A 23,604-nucleotide genomic window follows, 5' to 3' on the forward strand; every position below is an offset into this window, starting at 1 on the left:
TAGCATTAGGGAGACATTGGTCCAGAGAATCTTATATATCTCGAAACACTATCCAATGATATGAATCTCGAGACAGCCTTTTAAGCAAGAAACGTTTAAATTTCGATTAAAAACCTTCCAGAGTCTCGGAGCACTGATTTCAGGAAACTTACGGTCAAACTGACCGGCTAACGAGACAGACCCAATGGTAGCAAAATTAATCAAATCCGAGTCAATTCTGACCCTGATGAAGCTAATAAACCGCTTTTATAAACTTTTCAAACATATTTGAAAGGTAAAATAGACTGAATCTTATAAATTTATTGTTAAATTGAGTATCTCAGAAAGAGAATACAAAGAGCCCATGTTCGCTCAATTTCGACAACTATAAGACACTCAAATGCCCATCAAAAGCTTTCTGATTTAGATAATTTCTCTGGGCCGATCGATCAAAGTGGTTCATATTTTTTTATTAACTGCAATTGAGACTCAATTAATAGAGCTATGTTCCCCTCTTGAAGGGAGAGGGAGCTTGAAGCTTGAAGCTTGAAGCTTGAAGCTTGAAGCTTGAAGTTTGAAAAAGACTGAAGCTTAAAGAAGGAGTTGAAGTCCAGCATCACTCCGACGCCAAAGATTCATCGACCATCATTCGCTAACAGCCACCGATCACCACTCGTCGGCTACCGCCGATCACCATCGGCCACCACTCATTTCTTACGACAAGTTCATCCGCACATCGACATTGTAACTCAAGAGACAGTGTAACTCTTTCTCGCCTGTGGTATAACGAGTTATAATTGTAATCAAGAATTTATAATTGATCTATTCAGCTGGGTTAGGCTCTGTAGTTTGTTTTTTTTTATTTTCCAGTTTTTACACGAAAAAGCTTAGTGTCATTACAGGTTTTTTTTTTTAATTTGAATATGTGTTGAATCTTCGTACAACTCTAAGACAATAATTTGTTACTCTATCAGTGTAAATTTTCTCCCATGGGCGGGAAAGATTTACACAATCTCTCGAGTTACACCATCGATGTGTGCATGAATTTGTCGCGCCATGGTATGAATGATCACAATGGGGAGTAATAATCAGGGCTTCAAAGCACTGTCTTCAGGGTCGGCACAACGTTCCAGATGATGTGTTGCTTCGTAGGTTGTTTTGTATTGTGTTTGGTCATAAAAAGTGAGTGGCAGCAAATGACGATCAACGGCAGCCGACGAGTGATGATCGTCAGTGGTTAGCGGTGATCCGCTATTGGCAGTTGATATATCATCAGTGCAGAAGTGATGTTGGACCTTAATTGCTACTCAAATGTTTAGTCATCTTTAGGCTACAACATCCAAATCCCCTCTCAAGTGGGGAGTAGGTTCTATTTGTAGATTTCTTGTTGTAATTACTGAAGGAATAAGAACAACCCTATTCTGACGCGCCGAATAAATTCTCTCGATTGAACAACATTTAATGAACAATTGAGTTGTCCCCACATTGTTTTAACAACAATACCCAATAAGCCGCACATACAGAAAATAGCATGGAAAAAAGTACCACTGAGCATATACCATACATCCAACCATTAAAAAGTCATGTCGTAGATAGATGAAAATCATGTGTCATCATCACCGCCATTGATTGACCATTACCTATATAAGAATTGAAGGGATTTTAAATACCCACCACTTAAAACTTCTCATATTAAATGCTGTATGGGTAGGCCACTAGAGTCCATAAAAGGGAGATTTGATTGGGGTTAAAATAGGAAATTCTTTATTAATATATTTCTTTCATATTCTATGTTTTTTTTTTTTTTTTTCAAAAATATGCTTTAGGTTAGATGGTAAGTTTGTAAATAAGAAAAAAATAATTTCCTTACATACGTATCCTACTTGTGAATAATAAAATTAACTCTCTTTTCATCCCAAAAACTGTTTTCAACAATATATCAAGGATCTGAATCTAAATTAGAGGGCCAACAGCAGAAAAAATCAGGCTGCAGGTAGAAGTCCAAGTGGTCAGGAATCCATGGTGGTATCAACCTTCCTTTACCAGAATTCCTGCCTATGGCAGCCACAGCAGTAGCATCTACCCCTCATTTGCCTGGATTCCTGCCTACAGTAGCCGCAGCTGTAGCATTTACTTTCATTTGCTGGATTCATGGAGTAACCAACAACACTCCTACAGACGCATATAATTCATGATAAATATGGGATGAAAACATCTAGTTCTACTCGAGTTTGATTCTGAATCAGAGACCGAGAATTGTGTCCAGACGGCTCCTGAATCTGATACAATGTTGTCCAATAAAATCATTTTCTAATACTTTCTCAAATAAATAATAATAATATTATTATTATCACAATTATCACAACGATTTTCAAACTTGAATGAACATATGAATCATCCTTTTCACTGAAATCAAACCACCATAACTTGGCCATCGAACTGAGAATGCTTTGGCCCATTCAATCACTCATGATATCACTTCCATCAGAATTATGTGCTGAATCAATCACATCCCCGAGCCCATCGCTTTCCTCATCGATCTCCATCGTCTCATCGTACTCTTCCTCTTCATCACTATCATTATCCTCATAGATTACCACTGGAGAAGAGCTCTCTTCAGCTTCAGGAATCTGAAATGAGAAATTGATCAAAACCATGGTGATCCAGAGAACATTTTTTAGGAAGGTGTGTTTCCATTATTAAATACATACCAGCATCCCTATGAATGAAAAGGCGTATTTTAATTTTTAGAAGTTAAAATGATGATATAGTTTATGTAATATGAGTGATTTTGGTGGTATAATTGTAAATAGAAAAGTTTAGGTGTTAGATATGTAAATTCATAGGAATTTAGTGATATTTATATAAATGTCACTTTTTTTAATTATCAAAAAAGTTAAATAAACTCACCTTAGCACAAAGACAATCCAAAGAAGCTGATAACTGAAGAGCAGTTTGGTATGTTGAAATCCTCGCATCGATAAGCTGGCCACAAGGCAATTAACTCTTGTAAAAACTCATAAAGAACAAAAATGTAGAAAATGATCAAGTGGCATTGTGTCAAAGCAAGAATGTGAGATAAACCAGGTGGAAGGCCATGTCATTATGTTGAACAAATAAAGGTAAAAATTTTACATCCGACTCTGAATATCCGGACAGCGGCCCGGATGCAGCGAGTAGGGGTGCCCTCCTCGCTGCATCCGAGCCGTTGTACTGACATCCAGAGTCCATATGTAAAATTTTCTCCAAATAAAGAGCCAGTTTTGCTGTACAATTTCAGAATGAGCCAGAAACTAGGACAAAAAAAGGCAAAAATGAAGATGGCGTTCATTTTCTAGAAGGGAAATTTACATACTACATACCACAATTTTTATGTATATATATATATATATATATATATGTGTGTGTGTGATATTTAATATTATATTTATAACACATTGGTGTCATAAGCTTATTGCACGGAAAGATGATGTCAAACATTTCAGTGGTATGTATGTAAATATGAATGTTTAGGTCTTAGGTATGTAAATACATATGAATTGTGTGGTATTTAAATGCCCCTTTCTAAAACATGGTGATTTACCTGAATTTTGAACTTAAAATGCAGTTCTAGTAGTAAAATGATTCAATCCTCAACTGCATTTTTGCTGGCAATGCTTTGCATATAAACAAGACTTTCTACATGGTCATATATTTGCATTATGCATTAAAAAAAGTTGGATGGAGCAAAAGAAAGGATCTTATATACCCAGTTCGTGCAAGGAGCCGATTTAAATGAATAGTTTAAAAATAGGATTTACATGAATACGACTCAATTCCTATGTATTTACATATCTAACACTTAAAGTTCAAATTTTACAAAAATACCACCACCTAAACTATACATGAAAAGATATATTTAGCTTTTTAAAAGTTAAAACGGTGATTCTTTTAATGTAAAATGAAAGATTTGGGTGGTATAAATGGAAAAAGCAAAATTTAAGTGCTAGATATGTAAATACATGGGAATTTAGACAAGCCCCCACTGACTACTATTTAGAAGTCATTATCAATCATCATCGAAAGAAAATTTTAACTAGTTTGCATTCAATAGTCCATTGTTGTGTGCCAGACCATGCTTGTGTATAATGATGGGTGTGGGAAGAACGAGTTTAACAAAAGACTTTGTTCCTGTTATGGAAAGTATTTACTCTAATAGGTGTATATTAAAAAGCTTGTATATTAAGAAAATTGATATTAGGAAACATAACTAGAGATCTAATTACAAGATCTTTTCTATATTAAAAATATTCCTAATATATAGAGAGATGAGTTTATATAAATATGCACCATATTCTTTCAATTGAATAACAAGTTTTTTCATTACATTGTATGAGAACATCCTTTCTATGGTTGGAATCATTAATCAACATCCTCTGTGTGGTATGAATGGTGTGTTGGATCAATGTGTCATCTCTGTCGTTGGAATCATTTGTCGGCGTCTGCGTTGTCTGAATCGCACATTTAGATCACTCGCCAGCATTCATCAAATCATTTGTAGTTAACATACAGACGAACAATTCAAACAAACCGTAAGCATTTTGTCGTCTCGGCATCGTCCCGCGGTCGAGTGTGGTCTTCCATCACGAGTCATTTCTCTTGTGATGTCGTTCTTCTCTTGCATTGACAGCAGGGTTCTTCGTTGGCATCGTTCTTACATGGCATCGTCTTCCTCTTTGCGGTCGGTGTTATTCTATGACGTCCTTCATCCCTGAGTTTAGGGTTTGAGCACTTGGTCCATTCTTATGTTGCTCGAGTTCTTCTACGAAACAACTTTATTCAAGATTGCCAAAAATTTCTCTAGTGTGACTCGATATCGTTCGTTGCTAGTGACTGACTTCAGGATTATGTAATTTAGTGCCTCTGTGCCTGTGAATATTTGGCACAAAAACATGTGACAAGCGTGTTATTTTCAGTAACTAAAATTATTAATGAAAAACTAAACGAAATCAATTATTTTTATTGGAATAAAATTGAGAAAACCTACTTCAGAAGTATTTCCAAGAAGAGTCACCCCACTGACAATCCACTAGCTCACAGATTCGAATTATTCTAAGTGAATGAGAGTTGATGCCCAACTTTTGATCAAATATGAAACTCCATCGAACATGATCAATATGGTCATGTTACTCATTATGACTGCGTAAAAATGCGATAGATGAATTAATATTTATGTTTTTTAGGAGATAATACATATCGAGTCTTTGATAAATGCAAGAAGTTCTATCACGTTAAACAAGATCACTCACTTAACACATATCATATGCACTTTAAACGCGTTTATGAATAATTAAGTGATTATTGTTCTTCAATACTGATGTATAAATTCAGCAGAGTCAAAGAAAACAAATGACTTATGTGTTTTCTAATTAGCCTCAACTTTCAGTACGAATGTGTCAAACAAAACAACCTATCTAACATTGAAGTTACTACTCTGAGAAATGCATATACCAGAGTATTGTGTACTATTCCAAGCTCTCAAGCTTCATCTTTACAACCACTTAGGCTCTTACTAGCCAAAAAAATACAGACATCAGTAAACCTCAATCTCAAATCAATTATAGAAGTAAAACTCCAAATTCTGGGTAGTTTGATACTACTATCATGAACCTGGTCATATGAAAAAATGGTGTTAGAAGTTACTTTAAAAGAATCAAAAGAGTTCTAGATCTTAGTCAACTCATATGATTACTACTAACGAACTCTTCCAAAGCCACTCTTGAATTTTGCATATGAATATGCTAAACTAATCCAATTTCATGATGCATCCAAGAAATCTCGTTAGATCACTGCTCTTGTTGAGTTAGGTAACAATAATACATGTTTTTTTTTCTCTTATTCTACATAATGAGTTCTAATACCATATATCACATGCAAGGTAATCTCAAAACTTTTTTCCATCTTTCATAAACATCATTTTTCTATCACCATAGACGACGAATATACCTCTAATGTTCTTAGTTCTAGCACCATTAACGTTACACATATACTACCTTTAACATTTGTCTCTGTTAGCAAGATTACACGTGTTCTTAATTGTTGTATTTTATTATTCAATGATTATTAGTTTTGTTAGGATCTTATGACGAAGAAGATTATTAGTAAAGGCCGAGAATCATGAAGATTATATATTTTGAAAAACAAAATATCTCGACTCATAGCCAGTTCCAACACCTTATCTCTGTTATAGATTAATTGTCAATTAGGACATCCATCAATGTCAATAAAAAAGTTAACACCATCAATTTCAGCAATTATAATATTTAGATTGAGTCGTGTCAATTCACTAAACAACACCCTTTGTCTTATGTTATCAGAACTGATAAAAGAGTTGGTCATAATTTTGAGTTGACTCATTCTAATTATAGGGACTTTGTTCTATTTTATCTAGTAGATATCGATATTTTGTCACTTTTGTGTATGATTTTTCGTGTATGACTTTGCTTTACTTTATGAATTCTCGTTCTAAATTACCGTTACATTTTCAATAATTTTATATTAAAATTAAATCTCAATGTTTCTGTTAAGATTCTGAGAAGTGATAATACCAAAAAATATTTTTTTACACCTTTCAGACATACAAGACAAAAAATGAGATGTTTGACAATCGTCATATGTCGATATTTCATCCCAAAATGAGTAGTTAAAAGAAAAAAATATATATAATCTTGAAATACTTAGAGCTCTTTTGTATTAGACTAATATACCCAAACTGTTCTGGGTTAATGCAATTTTTATTGCATATTTTTTTATCAACCGAATGTTTTTTACTATTTAATAGAACAAAATACCCAACCAAATTTTATTTTCAACGAGCTCTCTATTTCCCTGATCCTAGTTCGACATTGGTATCTTCTTTTTTAGTGGATCCATCTCCTAGTGACGTTGAGTTACATATTACTCTTCAAAGAGGTAAATGTCATTGATATATCCCATCACCTCCTGTTAACTGTGATCAACTATCATCTACTTCTTGCTCATTTATTGTTTCATTTGACTCTGTTGAAGTCCAAAGATCTGTTAAGCAAACCCTATTCCATTTTGGGTGGTGAGCAATGCTTGATGAAATGAATGTCTTAATGAAAATGGAACTTGAGAACTAATTGAATTACCCTATAGCAAGAAGATTGTTGGTTGTAAATGGGTCATTGCAGTTGCATTTATTTTAATGAATTTGTAGTTCATCTCAAAGCTCGGTTGGTTGCTAAGGGATATGCTTAAATTTATGGGATTGACTATTTGAACACGTTCTCTTCGGTAGCTAAGTTGACTTCGGTTCGACACGTCCTGCCCTTCGCTGCAATGAATAATGTCTTGCAATATGGTGATCTTTTAGAAAAGGTATATGAAGCAACTTCCTGAATCGGTTCTCAAGAGGAGTCTGGAAAAGCATTTTGTCTTCAGAAGCCACTATATAGATTGAAGCAAAGCCCCTCAGTATGGTTTGAAAGATTTAGTCAAGCAATGAAGAGCTTGGAATGTAAAAAAAACATAGAAGTGACTACATTGTATTCTACAAGAAATCTACTTCTGCGATCATTTTGTAGGTGGTGTATATTGATGATATTATTATTAGTGAAAGCGATGTATATAAAATCTTATCATTGAAATCATCTCTATAAAAAAAACTTAGCACTAAAGATCTAGGTGCCTTGAAGTATTTCTTGGAATTGAGGAATCAAAGAGAAAGAAAGGTATATTCTATCTCAACAGAAGTAAGTTTTGGATATGTTAGCATAAACAAGAAAACTAGGAGTCAAATCATGTCATACTCAAATGATTCCCAATCATCAACCTACCAAGAACAGAGTTCAATGATCATGAACAATATAGAAAGTTTGGCCCTGACATTACGTATTCAATTACTATAAGTCAGTTCATGTCTTCCCTCCTAGTTAATCATCGGTTAACTCTGTAATAGATACTATGTTACCTTAAAGGAGCTCTTGGAAAAGGGATTCTATCTCAAAATCATGAGGATAAAAATATAGAATGTTTTTCTTATGCAGATTGGGCAAGTTCCAAAATTGATCAAAGATATGACTTATATTCATGTCAACATCAAGATATCCCAAATTGATCAAAGATATAACTTTCCAAGTGAAGCTCTTTGGAAAGTTCTAGAGAAGAAAGGTGTTGATATGACTTATATTCATTTAGCTAACCACACTTAGTGGGATAAATGCTGGCTTTTATTGTTGTTCTTGAGTATACACAGTGATTTGCGGTATAAGTTGAGAAGTTGAATGTGCTAAGGGCCTAAACAGATGATGTGTTACATTAACAACTCATCAGAATCTTGTGAGGATTTAGGCAATTATGAGTCACCAAAGAATAGGGTTTATTCATGAAAGGTGACATCAACAAAAACTATTTATTTATTTAAGAAAGAAAATATTAAATACCCTTTTTAAAAATAAGAGTATCCTAGAATGACACACCTTAAAGAATTGGGGTTTAGAAACATGTGGAAGAGTGCCACGAATAAAAAAGTTCACCCAATAGTTCAATGGGCAATAGAGAGTTCATTGGAAATAAAACTTAGTAGGGTATTTGGTTCTATAAAATAGTAGAAGACATTCGATTGATAAAAAATATGCAATAAAAACTACATTAACTCAGAATTGATTGGGTACATTAGTTTGATACAAAAGAGCTATAAGTGTCTCAAGATGATGTCTATTTTTCTTTCAGTTACTCATTTTGGGATGAAATATTGACACATGACGATTGTGAAGCATTCAATTTTGTCTTTTATGTCTGAAAAGGTGCAGAGAAATATTTTTTTTCATTATCAATTCTCAAAACTTTAACAGAAACATTACATTCAGTTTTAATTTCAATATAAAATAATTGAAAATGTGACAGTAACTCAAAACGAGATTTCATAAAGTAAAGCAAAGTTCTACGTGAAAAATCATCCATAATAGTAACAAAATATCGATATTCAATAGAAAAAATAGGACAAGTTTCTCATACATTAGAATGAGTCAACTCAAAATTATGATCAACTTTTTTATCAGTTCTGATAGCATAAGACAAATGATGGTGTTTAGTAAATTGACACGACTCCATCTAAAAAATATAATTGTTGAAATTCATGGTGTTAATTGACATTGATTAATGCCCTAATCGACAATGAATCTCTAACAGAGATAAGGTATTAAAGCTAACTATCAGTCGAAGTAGTTTGTTTTCCAAAAAATATAACCCTCATGATTCTCTTGTTTTACCAATAATCTTTTTTGTTACAAGATCCTGAAAGGTAATGATCATTGAAGAATAATATACAACAATTAAGAACATGTGTAATCTCGCTAATAGAGATAAATGTTAAAGATAGTCTAAGTGTATTGTTAATTGTGCTAGAACCAAGAACATTAGAGATAGATTCATCAAATAAGATGGCAAAAGATGTTTATGAGAAAGGTGAGAAAGTTTTGGGATAACCTTGCATGTGATATGTGGAACTAGAACCCATTACGTAAAAGAAGAAGAAAGAAGACATGTATCATTATTACCTGACTCAACAAAAGAAGTGATAGAGCGAGATTTCTTGAATGCATCATGAAATTAAATAAGTTTAGCATATTCATGTGCAAAATTCAAGAGTCTGGCTTGGGAGAGTTCGTTAGAGTGATCATGTGAGTTGACTAAGATCTAGAACCCTTTTGATTCTTTTTGAGTAACTTCTGACACATTTTCTTCATATGACCAAGTTCATGACAGTAGTAGCAAACTACCCTCTAGTCTTGATTTCCAGAATTTGGAGTTCTACTTCTATAATTGTCCTGAGATTGAGGTTTATTGATGCTTGTTTTTTTCTAGCTAATAGGAGCCTAAGTGGTTGTAAAGATGGAGCTTGAAAACTTGAAATAATACACAACACTCTAATATATTTTTCCCTCAGAATAGTAACTCCAAGTTTAGATAGATTCAAAGTTTGACACATTCGTACTGAGAGTTGCGGCTAATCAGAAAACTCATAACAGTCATTTGTTCCCTTTGAGTCTGTTGATTTATACATCAGTATTGAAAGACAATAGTTTCTCATTTCTTCATAAACACGTTTAAAGTGCATATGATACGTGTTGAGTGATTTATCTTGTTTAACATGATAAAACTTCTTGCATATATCAAAGATTAGAGAAGTATTCTCTCCCAGAAAATAGAAATATTAATTCCTCCGTCGTATTTTTAACACAGTTACAGACACAATGAGTAGCATGACAATATTGATCATGTTCGATAGAGTTTCATATTTGTATCAACAGCTGGACATCAACTCTCATCCACTTAGAATAATTCGAATCAGTCTTAGCTAGTGCATTGCTCGTGGGGTGACTCTCTTTAGAAATACTTCTTAACTAGAGTTTCTCAATTTTATTCCAATAAAAATAATTGATGTTATTTATTTTTTCATTAATAATTTTAGCTACTGAAAAGACCACACTTGTCACAACATGTTTTTGTTTACTAGCCATATTTATCACCAAATATTCAGAGACACTAAATTAACTAATCCTAAAGTTTGTCAATAAGCTAATTAGCTTCAGCAACAAACGATGTTGAGCCAAAAGCTAGAGAAATTGTTGGCGATCTCGAAGAAGATTGTTTCGTAGAAGAACTTCGGGCAACGGAAGAAGGGTACGAGTGCTAAAACCCCCAAGTCACAGACGAAAGACTTCATAGAACAACACCGACTACAATGAGGAAAACGATGCCAAAGAAGAACCCTGCTGTCAATGCAAGAGAGGAATGACGTCACAGGACAAACGTCTCGCGATGGAAGACCGCACTCTACTGCGAGACGATGCTGAGAAGGCGAAATGCCCACGACTAGTTTGAATCGTTCATCTGTACGTCAACAACAAATGATTTAATGATGTTGACGAGTGATCTAAACGTGCGATTTAGACCATACAGACATCGACGAACGATTACAGCGATAGAGATGACGCATTGATCCAGACACACCATTCATACCACAGAGGATGCTGACTAACGATTCCAACCACAGAGAGGATGCTATGATACCATGTAATGAAAAAATTTCTTATTCAATTGAAAGAATATGTACATATTAATATACACCATATCTCTATATATTAAGAATATTTTTAATATAGAAAAGATCATGTAATTAGATCTCTAATTATGCTTCCTAATATCAATTTTCTTAATATATAAGTTGTTTAATATACAAGGATTAGTAGTTATACATTTATTGAGAGGTATACTATGAAAGCTATACATTTATTTTCAACACAATCAAAGCAAGGAACTACATTTATTTTCAACACAATCAAAGCAAGGAACTACAAATTATTTTTATTTATTTAAAAAAAGCTTAAGATATGGTTCCAAGAAAAGCTCTTTCGAAAGTTCTAGAGAAGAAAGGTGTTGATATGACTTATATTCATGTAGCTAACCCGACTTAGTGGGATATGGACTTGTTTTTATTGTTTTTGAAAATAAATGACCTTGTTTTTAGAATATTCAAAATAAATTTTACTTGTTTTGAGTGTGTTGAAAGTAAAATTCATTTGTTTCTAAAAATAAAAATTAAAACACATGAAGAATGCACTAAACAAACATTTTTTAGAAACAAAAATAAAATGTCCCAAAAAGGCCCTTTGAAATTTGCCTACCTTTACAACTATCTTCATTTATCCCATGCATGCATTAAACACCAAACAAGCTTAAATTCAAAGGAACATTATGTTTATTAAACTAAATTATATTAAGCAGCAATCACCTAGAAAAGCATAAATTTGTGGCTAACTACGAATGCAGTAATTCAAAAACTCCATTATTTGAACAATTTGAACATTTGGTGCGCCTGTGATTTGAAAGAGGTAAAGTATGCACTTGTCTCAAATAAAAGGATTAGAGTCTTAACGAGTTAAAAAATTCATTAATAAGGACAAGTCAGCATTTATTATTTTCATTTAAACATAACATTATTATCTCCAGCAATATTAAATTGTTGAGTGCACTAATGTTTATTAAGGTCGGTCAGGAAGACCAAGCCCAATCAAGGTTAGTCACGCCAAATGCATTATTCTGTGCCAAAATGTGCATATAAAAAAATAATGGATAATATTGAGAAATATTTTATTAAAAAATTAGTTCAAAATATGGTCAACTTTTTTTTATTAGGTGACAAGCGACACAAGGGTGATATTATTCAACCATTTGTCCCCTAGCTGGCTAGCTAATATGGAAAACAGGTAATCCTTCGCAAAAATAGGGGAAAAAAAAAAGATCCTTACTTTAATTTATTGTTTCACCTATATTTTAAAATAATGTCTTTCCGAAGCGCATGTAAGAGATATAGAAAGCTCTATGCATTTGCAATCCCTGCTTTATTCTTAACTGATTTTTCATCCCTTAGATAAATTTTGCGAAGGAGCTCTCTTTATAACTATAATATCAAAATACAATTTTTTAAAATTAGATCATTTCCTTAATTGTTTCATCTGTATTGTAAAATGAATTGTGCAATTGTTTGAGAGAGAGAGTTATAGAGAACTCCATATTTTCACAATACCTACTTTTCCCTTCATTTCCCCCATCTTTTTTCACCCAAAAAACAAAAAATCAGCTCATCCATCACATTCCATTTTGCACATTAAATATCAAATTTATTTACATAGAGAGTGTGCAAGAGTCTAAAGGCCTTCGTTTAAGTAGAACTAAAACTGAATACATGGAATGTCATTTTAGTAGTAATAGCTCTAGTGACAGAAGTGTGACTTTGGGTGATCAAATTATTAAAAGGTGTGAACGATTCAGATATCTTGGGTCCGTTGTCCAAAGCGATGGTGATATAGATGGGGATGTTAATAGTAGAATTCAAGTTGGTTGGTTGAAGTGGAGGAATGCATCGGGCCTTTTGTGTGATAGAAAAGCACCGCTAAGACTGAAAGGAAAATTTTATAAGATGGTGGTGAGACCTGCAATGCTCTATGGCGCTGAATGTTGGCCTTTAAAAGAGAAGCATAATAATAAGTTAAGTGTTGCCGAGATGAGAATGATTAGGTGGATGAGTGGATTTACACTTAGAGACAAAATGCGGAATGAATATATTCATGATAGGGTTGGTGTAGCTCCTGTGACAGACAAAATTAGAGAAAGAGGAGAGTAGATGTTTTAAATTCGACTTGTGTTAAGAAAGGCAGAGGTAGACCTAGGAAGACTTGGGCTTATTGTATTAAAAATGATCTTAATTTACTAGAACTAAATGAAAATATGACACTAAATAGGACGCAATGGAGAAAAAGGATTCATGTAGCCGACCCCACGTAGTGGGATTAAGGTTTTGTTGTTGTTGTTGTTGTTGTAGAGTGTGTGCAAGTGTGACTGAAATCACCAATTTTATCTCATCTTACTTAGTTGTAGGTAAAAGTGAAAGAGATGAAGAAAGAAAGATGAGGGATTTATTTTGTCACTCCCCCAATCTCACCTAAATGTTTGTTTAGGCAAAACCGATCATGAAAGCAGATTAAAGTTTTTCAAGCATTCATTTACCTCGACAACAAAAAGAGTAGTACAGTTGATATAAATTTATCAAGAAAATTATCATTCATAAAGTTCATAAAAAAATAACATAAATGTATGCCGAAATATACTTGACGGACATCTTAAATAAATTGAAAAAAGTAAATAAAAAAAGCTCAATGAAATCAAATCCATAGGGTTCCATGCTGATGCTAACCTGGCAAAAAGAGTTCAGAATGAGAAAGGATGATTCCTGTGATGCTATGCAACTTGCATGTTGAAGAAGAAGACTTCTTAGCCATGGAATTGCATGTATCAGAAGTGAACCTCTAAAGCAACAAAAAGAGATGTCCAGTAAAGGATTAAATACAAAAATACCAGAAGAGAAGGTTATAAAATCTTAGTGACACTTACTTAGAATAAACTAATGCTTCAAAGAGTCATAAAGTCATAACTTTTTAGTCATCAAGCATGTGCTATCCCAAGGATAATAGTTTACAGACACTTTAAAACATTCAGCAACTAAAGGGATGTCAGCCTCGACAAAAAGCTCAAAACAAAAATGTTAATTATTTAAATATCTTGGTTCCAAATGGAAAGAGGAAACAGAAAGAAACAGTTTTCTGTAATATTGGCCACAATCAATGAAGATTAAATCAACAAACATTCAAATCAGTAGGTTGAAATTCCAGAAAGTTAGCCTTGAATAAGTAATTGCTCGCTCATCTTTTTAAAAAATACCATGGTGGAACTGACAGTGAAACTTGTATCAGTCCACAGTATTAAATAATATACAATGCCCTATCAGTGCACAGTATCTTCAAAATTTATGTTTAAGCATGCTTAAAGCCTACTATTCTACAAAGCTATGCGCAGATTTCTTTAAATGTTCTTTCAAAAAATGAAAGTGATGAAAATAATTCCAATGTACACATTAAAAATGTTAACTGGATAAGCGTAAAATTAAAAATACTTTGGACAAGAGATTTCTACCTTGATTCAATCAGAGACAAAAGGGATTTCAAAAGCATGAGAACATCTGAGGGATTGAGAAGTGCAGTTGAATTTGTGATAACCTGCAATACAGCATCATTTTTTGGTTAGCAAGAGCGTGGGCATTGCCACAGCTGCATGCAAGCAAAAAGTACATGTTCTTCAGTTATTATCATCAATTTCAGGGGGGTAAACTTCGAAAAGAAAAAACTATGAGATAGCCTATAATGAAGCACCATGTTTCACATTTTGTCATGGATGCCTAATGTTTAAATCTAATCATTGCAACATTACTGATTTAAGGTTATAGAGAAAAAGGCATGAAACTAAGGTTGGAGCAAGCCGACACATGAGCTAGCTCAGACTCGGCTTGATAAATAACTCGTCTAAAAAATTTTAATATAAATACACTCGAAATCTATTAAATTTTAAAAATTTAATTACAAAGTTATTAAAAATAGTTAAAATTTTTCTTATATTGAGCGATTCTTATGAGTTGTATTCTAATTTCTCATCCTTTTTACTATTTTATTATAATAATTGCTTGAGTTATAATTATTTTCTCTCTTTGATGATAAATGAACCAGCGCGTGAGCCAACTTGAATTCACATAATTAAGGTCAAGCTCAAACTCAATTAAGAATTAAGCTCAAGCAAAGGATGACTCAAACTCAGTCAACTAGCGTACACCCCTACACAGAACTACCCTTCATATCTTTGGGTTTTACTCAATGACTGGCCAAATTTGCAATACACCAGAAACCCCATTGAGAATTTGTAAATTACATAGAAGTTCGGTGAACATAGAACCGATTGTTGTGGTATCAGCAAAAGAAGATGCATTAAATTCAAAAAACTTCTGATAACCTAAATCACCATCAACTTTAAGTTATTTATTTAGGATAACAAAAAAATGAGATACCTTTCCATCAGTAGTGGACAAACACTCCACCAGTAATGCATGATCTTGAGCATGAATTGCTTGCTTCAACAAAACATGCAAGGAATCAGCAGTTGGAATGGTTGTAGGGGGAGGCGCTTCCGTCTCAGTAGCATTTTTGGCTTCACCATCACCGATCAACTCAACCCTAGCAAGCTTTTCTGCCATGGAGAGTCCACTCAAGTCAAGCTCAGCATCCAATTCCTGCACTTCACCTAGAGGAAGTTTAGCATGGACACATTTCAGAGAAAAATGGTGAAAAATAAATAAAAATTGTAAGGGACTTTTACATACCACAGAATTCTTATGTATTTACATATCTCGCGCCTGAACTTTAATATTCACACACATAGCATGCTAACCTATAATAACACAAAAAAATAGCACTATTACCACTATTTAAAAATTAAATACACATTTTCATGCATGGGTTTAAAACACAAAAGTGCTATTTGTGTCAACATGAAAATTTAGGTGTGAGATATGTAAATAAATAAGAATTGTGTGCTAGCTATGTAGATTTCCCAAAAGTAAATTACTAGTCTTAGAATTGAAAAGCTATTAAAAGCCAGAAAATAATGCAACAGCGAAAAGTTGCTGAAATTCTCATATGAGCAGAAAACAATATCAATAGATAGAAAATTTGAAATCCAAAACAACAGATAAATTCATCAACAACAATTTAAGTGTCCAGATACCTGCAGTATTGGCATGTTTCTCGCTGGTGTTACAATCTAAATCTGATTGTACCCTCTTCTTTGTTTTTCTCTTTTGCCTGCGAGTCACTTTGACTTCTGAATCCGACATTTTCCTTCTTTCTGTTGCAAGATAGAATTGGAATAAAAGTAAAGTTGTCAATACGTGAAGTATCACAAACATACTGGCAAGATGATATCAAACTTTACAAAATAGTAATCAATCAACATAAATGGGTCGAGGAATAAAGAGCTTAAAACAAACAAAGTTGAATGTGATGAAACTCAAGGGATAGAACAAACTACTAAATAGAAGAATAAAGTAACAAAAAAGGGTATTCATGCCAAAATATATAGTGATAGTATGTCAAAAGAAAAATGAAAGAATGATGTCCAACATTAATAAAATGTATCAAATTGAACTTAAAAACTATATCAAGAAAAAAAAAATTGTAGGCAGCAAAATACAACAAAGAAAACTTGTTTGAATAAGTCACTAAATTTGGAAAAACTAAACAAAAACAAAAGGAGAATGACCAATTTAAAATGATTTGAATCAGACAATAAACAGAATATCATGAGTGGCAAATTATAATAACGCATGTCCTGCTAAAACAACAAGCAAACAAAAGGCATGGCCAATATATATGCTACCCTCAATGCAAGACAGAGAGGGTTTATGTACGCAACCTTCCCCTATGCTACAAAGAGGCTATTTACACGAGATGAACCCATGATCTCCAAGTTTGTGATTTGACACATAACTTCCAGGTCATAAGGAGTCAATCTAACCACGGCTCCAGCCACAACCATTAGTTATAAGAGAAAGAACCAAAAAAATCTAAGGGGATTCATATTATTTTTATTTTTTAATTTTGTTTTTTAAAAAGAAAAACAAAAATAGAAAAGGATAATCATAAGCATAGCACTCAAAACATTGCTACATATAAAACTAGCAAACAAGTTTGTTTTTTTTTTTTTGAGTTACCAGACCCATATAATTATAATGCCACGATCTAATCATTGAGAATTTTTATTTTTAATTTTTAAATTTTATTTTTTTTATTTTGTTTTTAAAAATTAAAAAAAAAATAAAAAAGGATAATCATAAGCATAGCACTCAAAACATTGCTATTTATAAAACTAGAAAACAATTCTTTTTTTTTATTATTTGAGTTACAAGACCCATATAATTATACTTCCACAATCAAATCATTGAGAATTTAGATAAAAATAAATTGGGTTGGGTTTTGTTGTGAATTTTGATAGTTGAATGCAAGAGGGCGCTAGTTTTGTAAATGGCAATATTTTGACTGTTATACATGTAATTTCCCCGATTAAAATAGAAAAGTGAACCCAAATTGCCCCTAAGTTATGCCAACATGTAAATAACTTCAACTTCAAAGGTTTGGTGGGTTTATAGTGGTACACTGATTAAGTGTATTTTAAGGGAACATCCAAAAATATAAAAAAATTTCACTATTAGAAATTAAAAACAAATTAAAAAAAGCTTAGGTTGCCTCTTGGATTTAACTTAAGTAGGATTTACTAAATCCAATAAATCCATATTTAATAAATCCAGTTATGTTAAATTCAAATTTTATGTTTGGCATTATTTCCGTTAAATCCAGTTAAATCCATAAATAGTGTATGGTAGTTGCTTTCCGGATTTAACAAATTCGCAGGAATGGATCTTCTTCCACAAGCGGAGATTTTGGACGTTCGCGGGAATGGAACTTCTTCCACACGTCAAGATTTCCGACACTCTCTCTCCCTCCTCATGCTTAAATCATAAATTCATAATGAGATCCTGACAGCAATACTTTTGTTCTGCTATGCTAACACTTTCATTCATTTCAAGCTTGCTATTCATATAAAAGGTCAAACGAAGAGATTTTATTTAGTCGAATAAAGTAAATCAATCATAATGGACTGTCTATCTCTCTTTCTATATATATGTGTGTATATATATATATATATATATATATATATGTATGTATGTATGTAGATATGTATATATATACATATCTACATACATACATACATATATATATATATATATATATATATATACACACATATATATAGAAAGAGAGATAGACAGTCCATTATGATTGATTTACTTTATTCGACTAAATAAAATCTCTTCGTTTGACCTTTTATATGAATAGCAAGCTTGAAATGAATGAAACTCTGTTAGGGTTTCGCCCGATGGGGATTCTCTAGTTTGAATCCTTCGGCTTTCAATCCATCTTTTCCGTCGTGCTCGACGACGAGGTTTCTCGTAGTCGACGACGAAGGGCTTCTCTCCTTCGGCTTTTTGCACACATCGTCTCCTCCTACGCGCCATCGTTTCGTCTTGCTCAACGACGAAGGGCTCCGGTGTCGTCTTCGTTGAGCTTCGTCGAGGCACCCTTTTCTGCAGTTCGTGTCTTCTGCGCGGCTTTTTGTCTGTCTTAGTGGACCTCATCAAGCTGCGACTGTTCCGCGGCTTTGACATCCGCAGCTTCGCCGCGACCGTTTTTGGGACGTCATTGTTGCCCTCTGCCCGACTTGGCAGGGCTTCTTCTTACTTTGATGGAGCTTCTTTCTTCTTCGGTTGAACCTGGCAATGCCTCATTTGCCCATGTGGTGGGTAATTCTCAGGTGGAGACGACAGTTGTCTTCCACTCAAGTTAAAAGGAGTATCGTGATGGTATATGTGATTGCCCCTTTATTAAGAATGCAAACAGAAAAAGTGAGAAATCAGCATTTTTTCTCTGAGTTAGAAATTTCAATCCTGACAGAGAAATTCAAGTTTGCTCTTATTGAAAAATTTTCGTGTGGGGACCCACCTATGGAAGTTATCAGAAAAAGTTTTGATGATATCAAATTAGCAGGAAAATAAAAAGTATGGGTCATGGATGAAAGACGTGTATTGATTCAATTAAACATGGTTGAAGGCTACACATTGATTTTCTCCAAAAAATATCTTAACATTGATATTAAATCAATGAAGTTATTCAAGTGATCTCCCGATTTTAATCTCAATCATGAACCTCCTACTGTATCGCTGCACTTTTTTTTTCATCATCAGGTTCTTTACTCTATTGGGGTCATACTTGGGGACGTTATGAAGCTAGATCTACCCACTTTCAACCTAACCAGACATTTTGTGGCCAGAATACTTGTAGAAAGAGATATTACTTTATCTGATGTTACTGAAGTCTGGTTGGGCACAACTCATTAGGAATATTGGCAACAAATCGTCATGGAGCATATACCATCTTATTGTTCTCATTATAAGATATTTGGGCATATCCTTGATAAATGTCATAAGCTTCATCTTAATTTCAAATCTAGAGAGGTAGAGGCGACAACTCATACCTCACAAATACTTGAACCTCTTGTGGGTACAACTGTTGGCAATCTTTCTACTGCAGCACTACCACCTCATCAGAATGAGCAACAATCTTCAGATGAGGATTGACAAATCTACACTTTCATAAGGAAGAAGAAAAATGAAGATCTACTTGACTTAAGGAATCTAATGAATGATACTTTGGTTACTTCGGGCAATGATACACACCTAACCAATTTGTTAGTTGGTTCCCTTCCAAGAACTAGAGACAAATGCAAAACTAAATTGGGTCGTCCCAATTGATCTTATATGTACCATCTATTTTTGGGTTTTTATTTTTTTATTTTTTTGTGTTGTATCGAGTGGGTTGGGTGCCTTCTTAGACCCACTCATACAATCTATTTGTACCCTTAACTCTTTAATATAATTGTCTTTCGGCTTTTAATATATATATATATATATATATTAACATTTGAGCAACTTCGCCACGAATAAATTAAAAAACTTTATAAAGTCATTCATAATACTGAGCTTTGTGCCCCTTAAAGCTGCCCTCAATAAGCAAATAAATATTACAGAAGCAAACACAACCTTCGACATCAGGAACCACATTCAAGCAAAACTTCTCCAAAACTCTTAGCTTTCAATTCTACCAAAAAGATGCCTCAACAAATGTGATAATAATAATAACTAGAAAAATTAACATACGAAGCACACAGTTCTTATGTATTTACATATCTCATGCCTAAACTTCCAAGCATACATAATACTTTGGTGTTTTAAACCTATGCATGAAAATGTGAATTGGACTTTTAAAAAGTGGTAATGATGCTATTTTTTATGCGATATTAAAGGTTTGAGTGTTATGCGTGAATATGAAAGTTTAGGAGTGAAATCAAAATACATGTGAATTATGTACTATGCCAAGTCACTGGGAATACAGAAACAGACTTTCACCGCTAACAAATTCGTGGAGCAAAAAAACAATGAGACAAACAGCATTCCATCAATGTTCGATAAAATAATACCCTCATCAATTAGTAATCTAAAGCCACCATTACATATGGTTCAGCTCTTCCAGCATTCCTCTTAGCCAATGAGAGGGCAACAACCGCAGATATAGCAAGTAAATTAGCTCTGAGGCCCAAAATTGATTCATAACACTAAAAGCAAGTATCTAAAGAATAAACACAAAATAAATAGAGTTAAAAACCCTTTGTGAACATTTAAGAATTGTAACTAAACCCATGAAGGATATAAATTCTCAAAATTGGGAGAAAATCCATTTCCATCCCAAACCTGAAAGCACAAAATATGCATTAGAATTCAAATTTTTTCTCTTCTTTGATTCGAATATCAAGAGTTTGAGAACTAATGAATGCAGGTAATCATGGAAACTTGAAAGGGAAGCACAAGCAAGTGATCAAATTGATGTTAATTAGTAGGTCCGAAAAAATAAAAATATGGAGGCCGTAGCCCGAAAGATGGGTGTGCCGTGGAGTTAATGGCCCAAAAGAGTAGACGTGTCGTGGTATGCCGTGGAAGCAGTGACCCGAAAAAGTTGGTGTATCGTGGAGGAAGAGACCTAACTGATAGGTGCGTCGTGGAGGTAATTGACCATAAAGAATGAGCGTGTCATGGAGGCAAAGGCCCGACAAATTCGTGTGTCGTGGAGGCAGTGACTTAAAGGGGTCGGATGCATGGAAGCAGAAGCCCGAAAAATGGATGTGTCGTGGAGGCAGAGGCCAGAAAGAGTGGGCGTGCAATGGAGGCAGAGGCCCGAAAAATGGATGTGTCGTGAAGGTAGTGATTCGAAGGGGCGGGCTCGCCTTAGAGATAGCGACCTGAAAGGTGGGTGTGTCGTGGAGGAAGTGACACGACGGATGAGTGTGTTGTGGAGGCAGTGAATCGAATGAGAGGGCGTGTCGTAGAGGCTGAGGCCTGAAGGATGGATGAGCCGTGGAGGTAGATGCCCGAAAAAAAGGTGTGTCGTGGAGGCAGAGAACCGAAGGAGTGGACTTGTCGTGGAGGCAGAGGCCCGAATGGGTGTGTCGAGGAGGCAGTAACCCAAAGGGGTGGGCGTGTCATAGAGGCAGCGGCCCGACGGATGAGTGTGTCATGGAGGCAGTGACCCAAAAGGGGTGGGTGTGCTGTGGAGGCAGTGACCCGAGTAATGAGTATGTCGTGGAGTCAGTGACCCGAATGTGCGAGTGTGTCGTGAAAGCAGTGACCCGAAGGGTGGGTGTGTCGTGAAAGCAGTGACCTAAATGGTTGAGTGAGCTCTAGAGGCAGTGACCCAAAAAGATAGGTGTGTCTTGGAAGCAGTGACCTGAAGAGACAAGTGTATCGTGGAGGCAGTAACCCAACGGTTGGGAGTGTCATGGAGGCAGTGGCCCCACAAATGGGTGTGTCATGGAGACAGTGACTTGAAAGAGTGGTGATCATCACTTGGGAGAATCATACAAGTGGGATGACTGTACGAATAAACACTCAAAATACAACTCAAGCATGTGATAATGACTATGCAAGATGTCATGCGAGACATGTAGCATAAGAGGAGTATCGTGTTCAGTCGCCAAGGGTTAGGACGTCACTGGGAGAATCACAGATTGCCCCAATAGCGATCAAACACACATGCAAACGACAAGCATATACAATGCGCATGCAAACATACACTAATGTACATGCAAACATACACTATGCAAGTGATCGTTTGGTCGGGTCAAGGAGGTCGGTCGAACCGAAGTGCTCTGCCAGCCAAGCCAGGGCAGCCGGTTGGACCAAGTGACTGGTTGACCGGGTTGGGATGCCCTATCGAACCAAAGTGCTATGTCAATAGAGCCGGAGCAGCTGATCGAGGCAAAAAGTGATGTCGACAGAGTTGGAGCGGCCAATCGAAGCAAAAGTGATGCAGACCGATCCAGGGCGGCTGATCGAGACAAAGTGCAAGTGCAAAATGTTTCAGGCAAAAGACACATGTCACAACTCAAAGCAGACGATCATGCTCGATAACAAGTCATACTTGTGCTAATGATGTCACTTAGGACACCTAGAATTTAGCACTTGGATGCGCCGCACAGCCGCCTCCTGCTTTGGCGATGTGTGAGGAGAGTTTCACCTCCGTGTCTCCATAAGGGACTCTCCAAGATGTTGTTGAATAAAGTAGTTACAAAATTTTCCCATTTCACAAACTTTCACGATTTTGCAAAGCGAGCTAGCTGCGAAGTTTTTCTCACTTTGTGAAATCCAAATATCCCAACTCTCCAAAGCAATGAGAGATCGGGACTACAACCCGCTACGATTTAGGTTTATGGTTCACAAACGAGAAAATCGCTCGGCTCCGCAAGGGGTTTGGTCACGCATGAGAATCCTACCCTAGAGCTTCCTCTAAAAAATCAACGGTTAATCAAAGAGAGTGTGGTCGCGCCAACTAACGTCAACCGACCCACTCACCCCTTGTGGGAGACTGGACCCCACAACGCCTAGCCTAGACTAACCTAGGGTAGGCTATGAAAGAAAAATTTGAAGGGTTTAAAAAAGGTTAAACCTGTCGTGTTGGTTGTTTGTTGTTTGGCGAAGTCGGAGAAGAAGCTCTGCTCAAAAGGAGAGAGGAAGCCCACGCTTTCGCGTTGTGATGTCGTCGGTGTTCGGTCCACGGTGAGGCACTCTGGAGAGGTTACCGACCACCAGGAAATGAAGGTCGGCAAGGTGCTTGGTGGAGAAGCTTGTCCCTCAGTCCTGCGTGCGAAAGAGGCGACGACAATCCGTGAAATGCCAGCGGGATGCTCGCACGTCGGAGGAGGATTCTACGGTGGAAGGGGTAGCCGAGGGTTTCGGTCGCGAGCAACCAAAGGAGAGGCGAGAGATCTGGGATCTCGCGAGGGCTTCACGTGAAAGGGGGCTAGGACTGGCAAGGTGGAGGAGCCTCAATGCGAGATTTACCCGACAATAGCTTCGCCGACGAGAGCGGAAGGCCCGTGCAAATGCTTGGCACAAGCGGCTAGGACGCGAAAAATCGCAGAGCTAGGGCACGCGGCAAGAGATGCCAAGGGAGGCGGGTGGTCCGCAAAAAATAAAAAAATCCTTCTGGATTTCGAACGTCAATCTCATGGGAA

The 23,604-nt window shown here is 35.5% G+C and overlaps 1 protein-coding gene across 2 annotated transcripts; it reads right to left on the reverse strand.

Moving 5' to 3' along the window:
- Window positions 1-2,000: 2,000 nt before the first annotated feature.
- LOC110034099 lies at window positions 2,001-23,604 on the reverse strand. Of its 2 annotated transcripts, none has more exons than XM_020738362.1 (7): window positions 16,153-16,244; window positions 15,749-15,816; window positions 15,437-15,669; window positions 14,515-14,597; window positions 13,739-13,850; window positions 2,890-2,964; window positions 2,001-2,609 (listed from the first exon to the last, which is right to left on the reverse strand). In XM_020738362.1, exons 3-7 carry the CDS (start codon window positions 15,620-15,622, stop codon window positions 2,439-2,441), a joined length of 627 nt encoding a protein of 208 aa, XP_020594021.1. In that variant the 5' UTR covers window positions 15,623-15,669; window positions 15,749-15,816; window positions 16,153-16,244; the 3' UTR covers window positions 2,001-2,438. The 2 variants fall into 2 exon arrangements, with proteins under 2 accessions (XP_020594021.1, XP_020594020.1); XM_020738361.1 differs by lacking the exon at window positions 15,749-15,816 and adding an exon at window positions 23,037-23,604 and having other exon boundaries at window positions 2,003-2,609; window positions 16,153-16,272.

Source organism: Phalaenopsis equestris, unplaced genomic scaffold (genome assembly GCF_001263595.1).
Source record: "Phalaenopsis equestris unplaced genomic scaffold, ASM126359v1 Scaffold001343, whole genome shotgun sequence".
Classification (NCBI taxonomy): domain Eukaryota; kingdom Viridiplantae; phylum Streptophyta; class Magnoliopsida; order Asparagales; family Orchidaceae; genus Phalaenopsis; species Phalaenopsis equestris.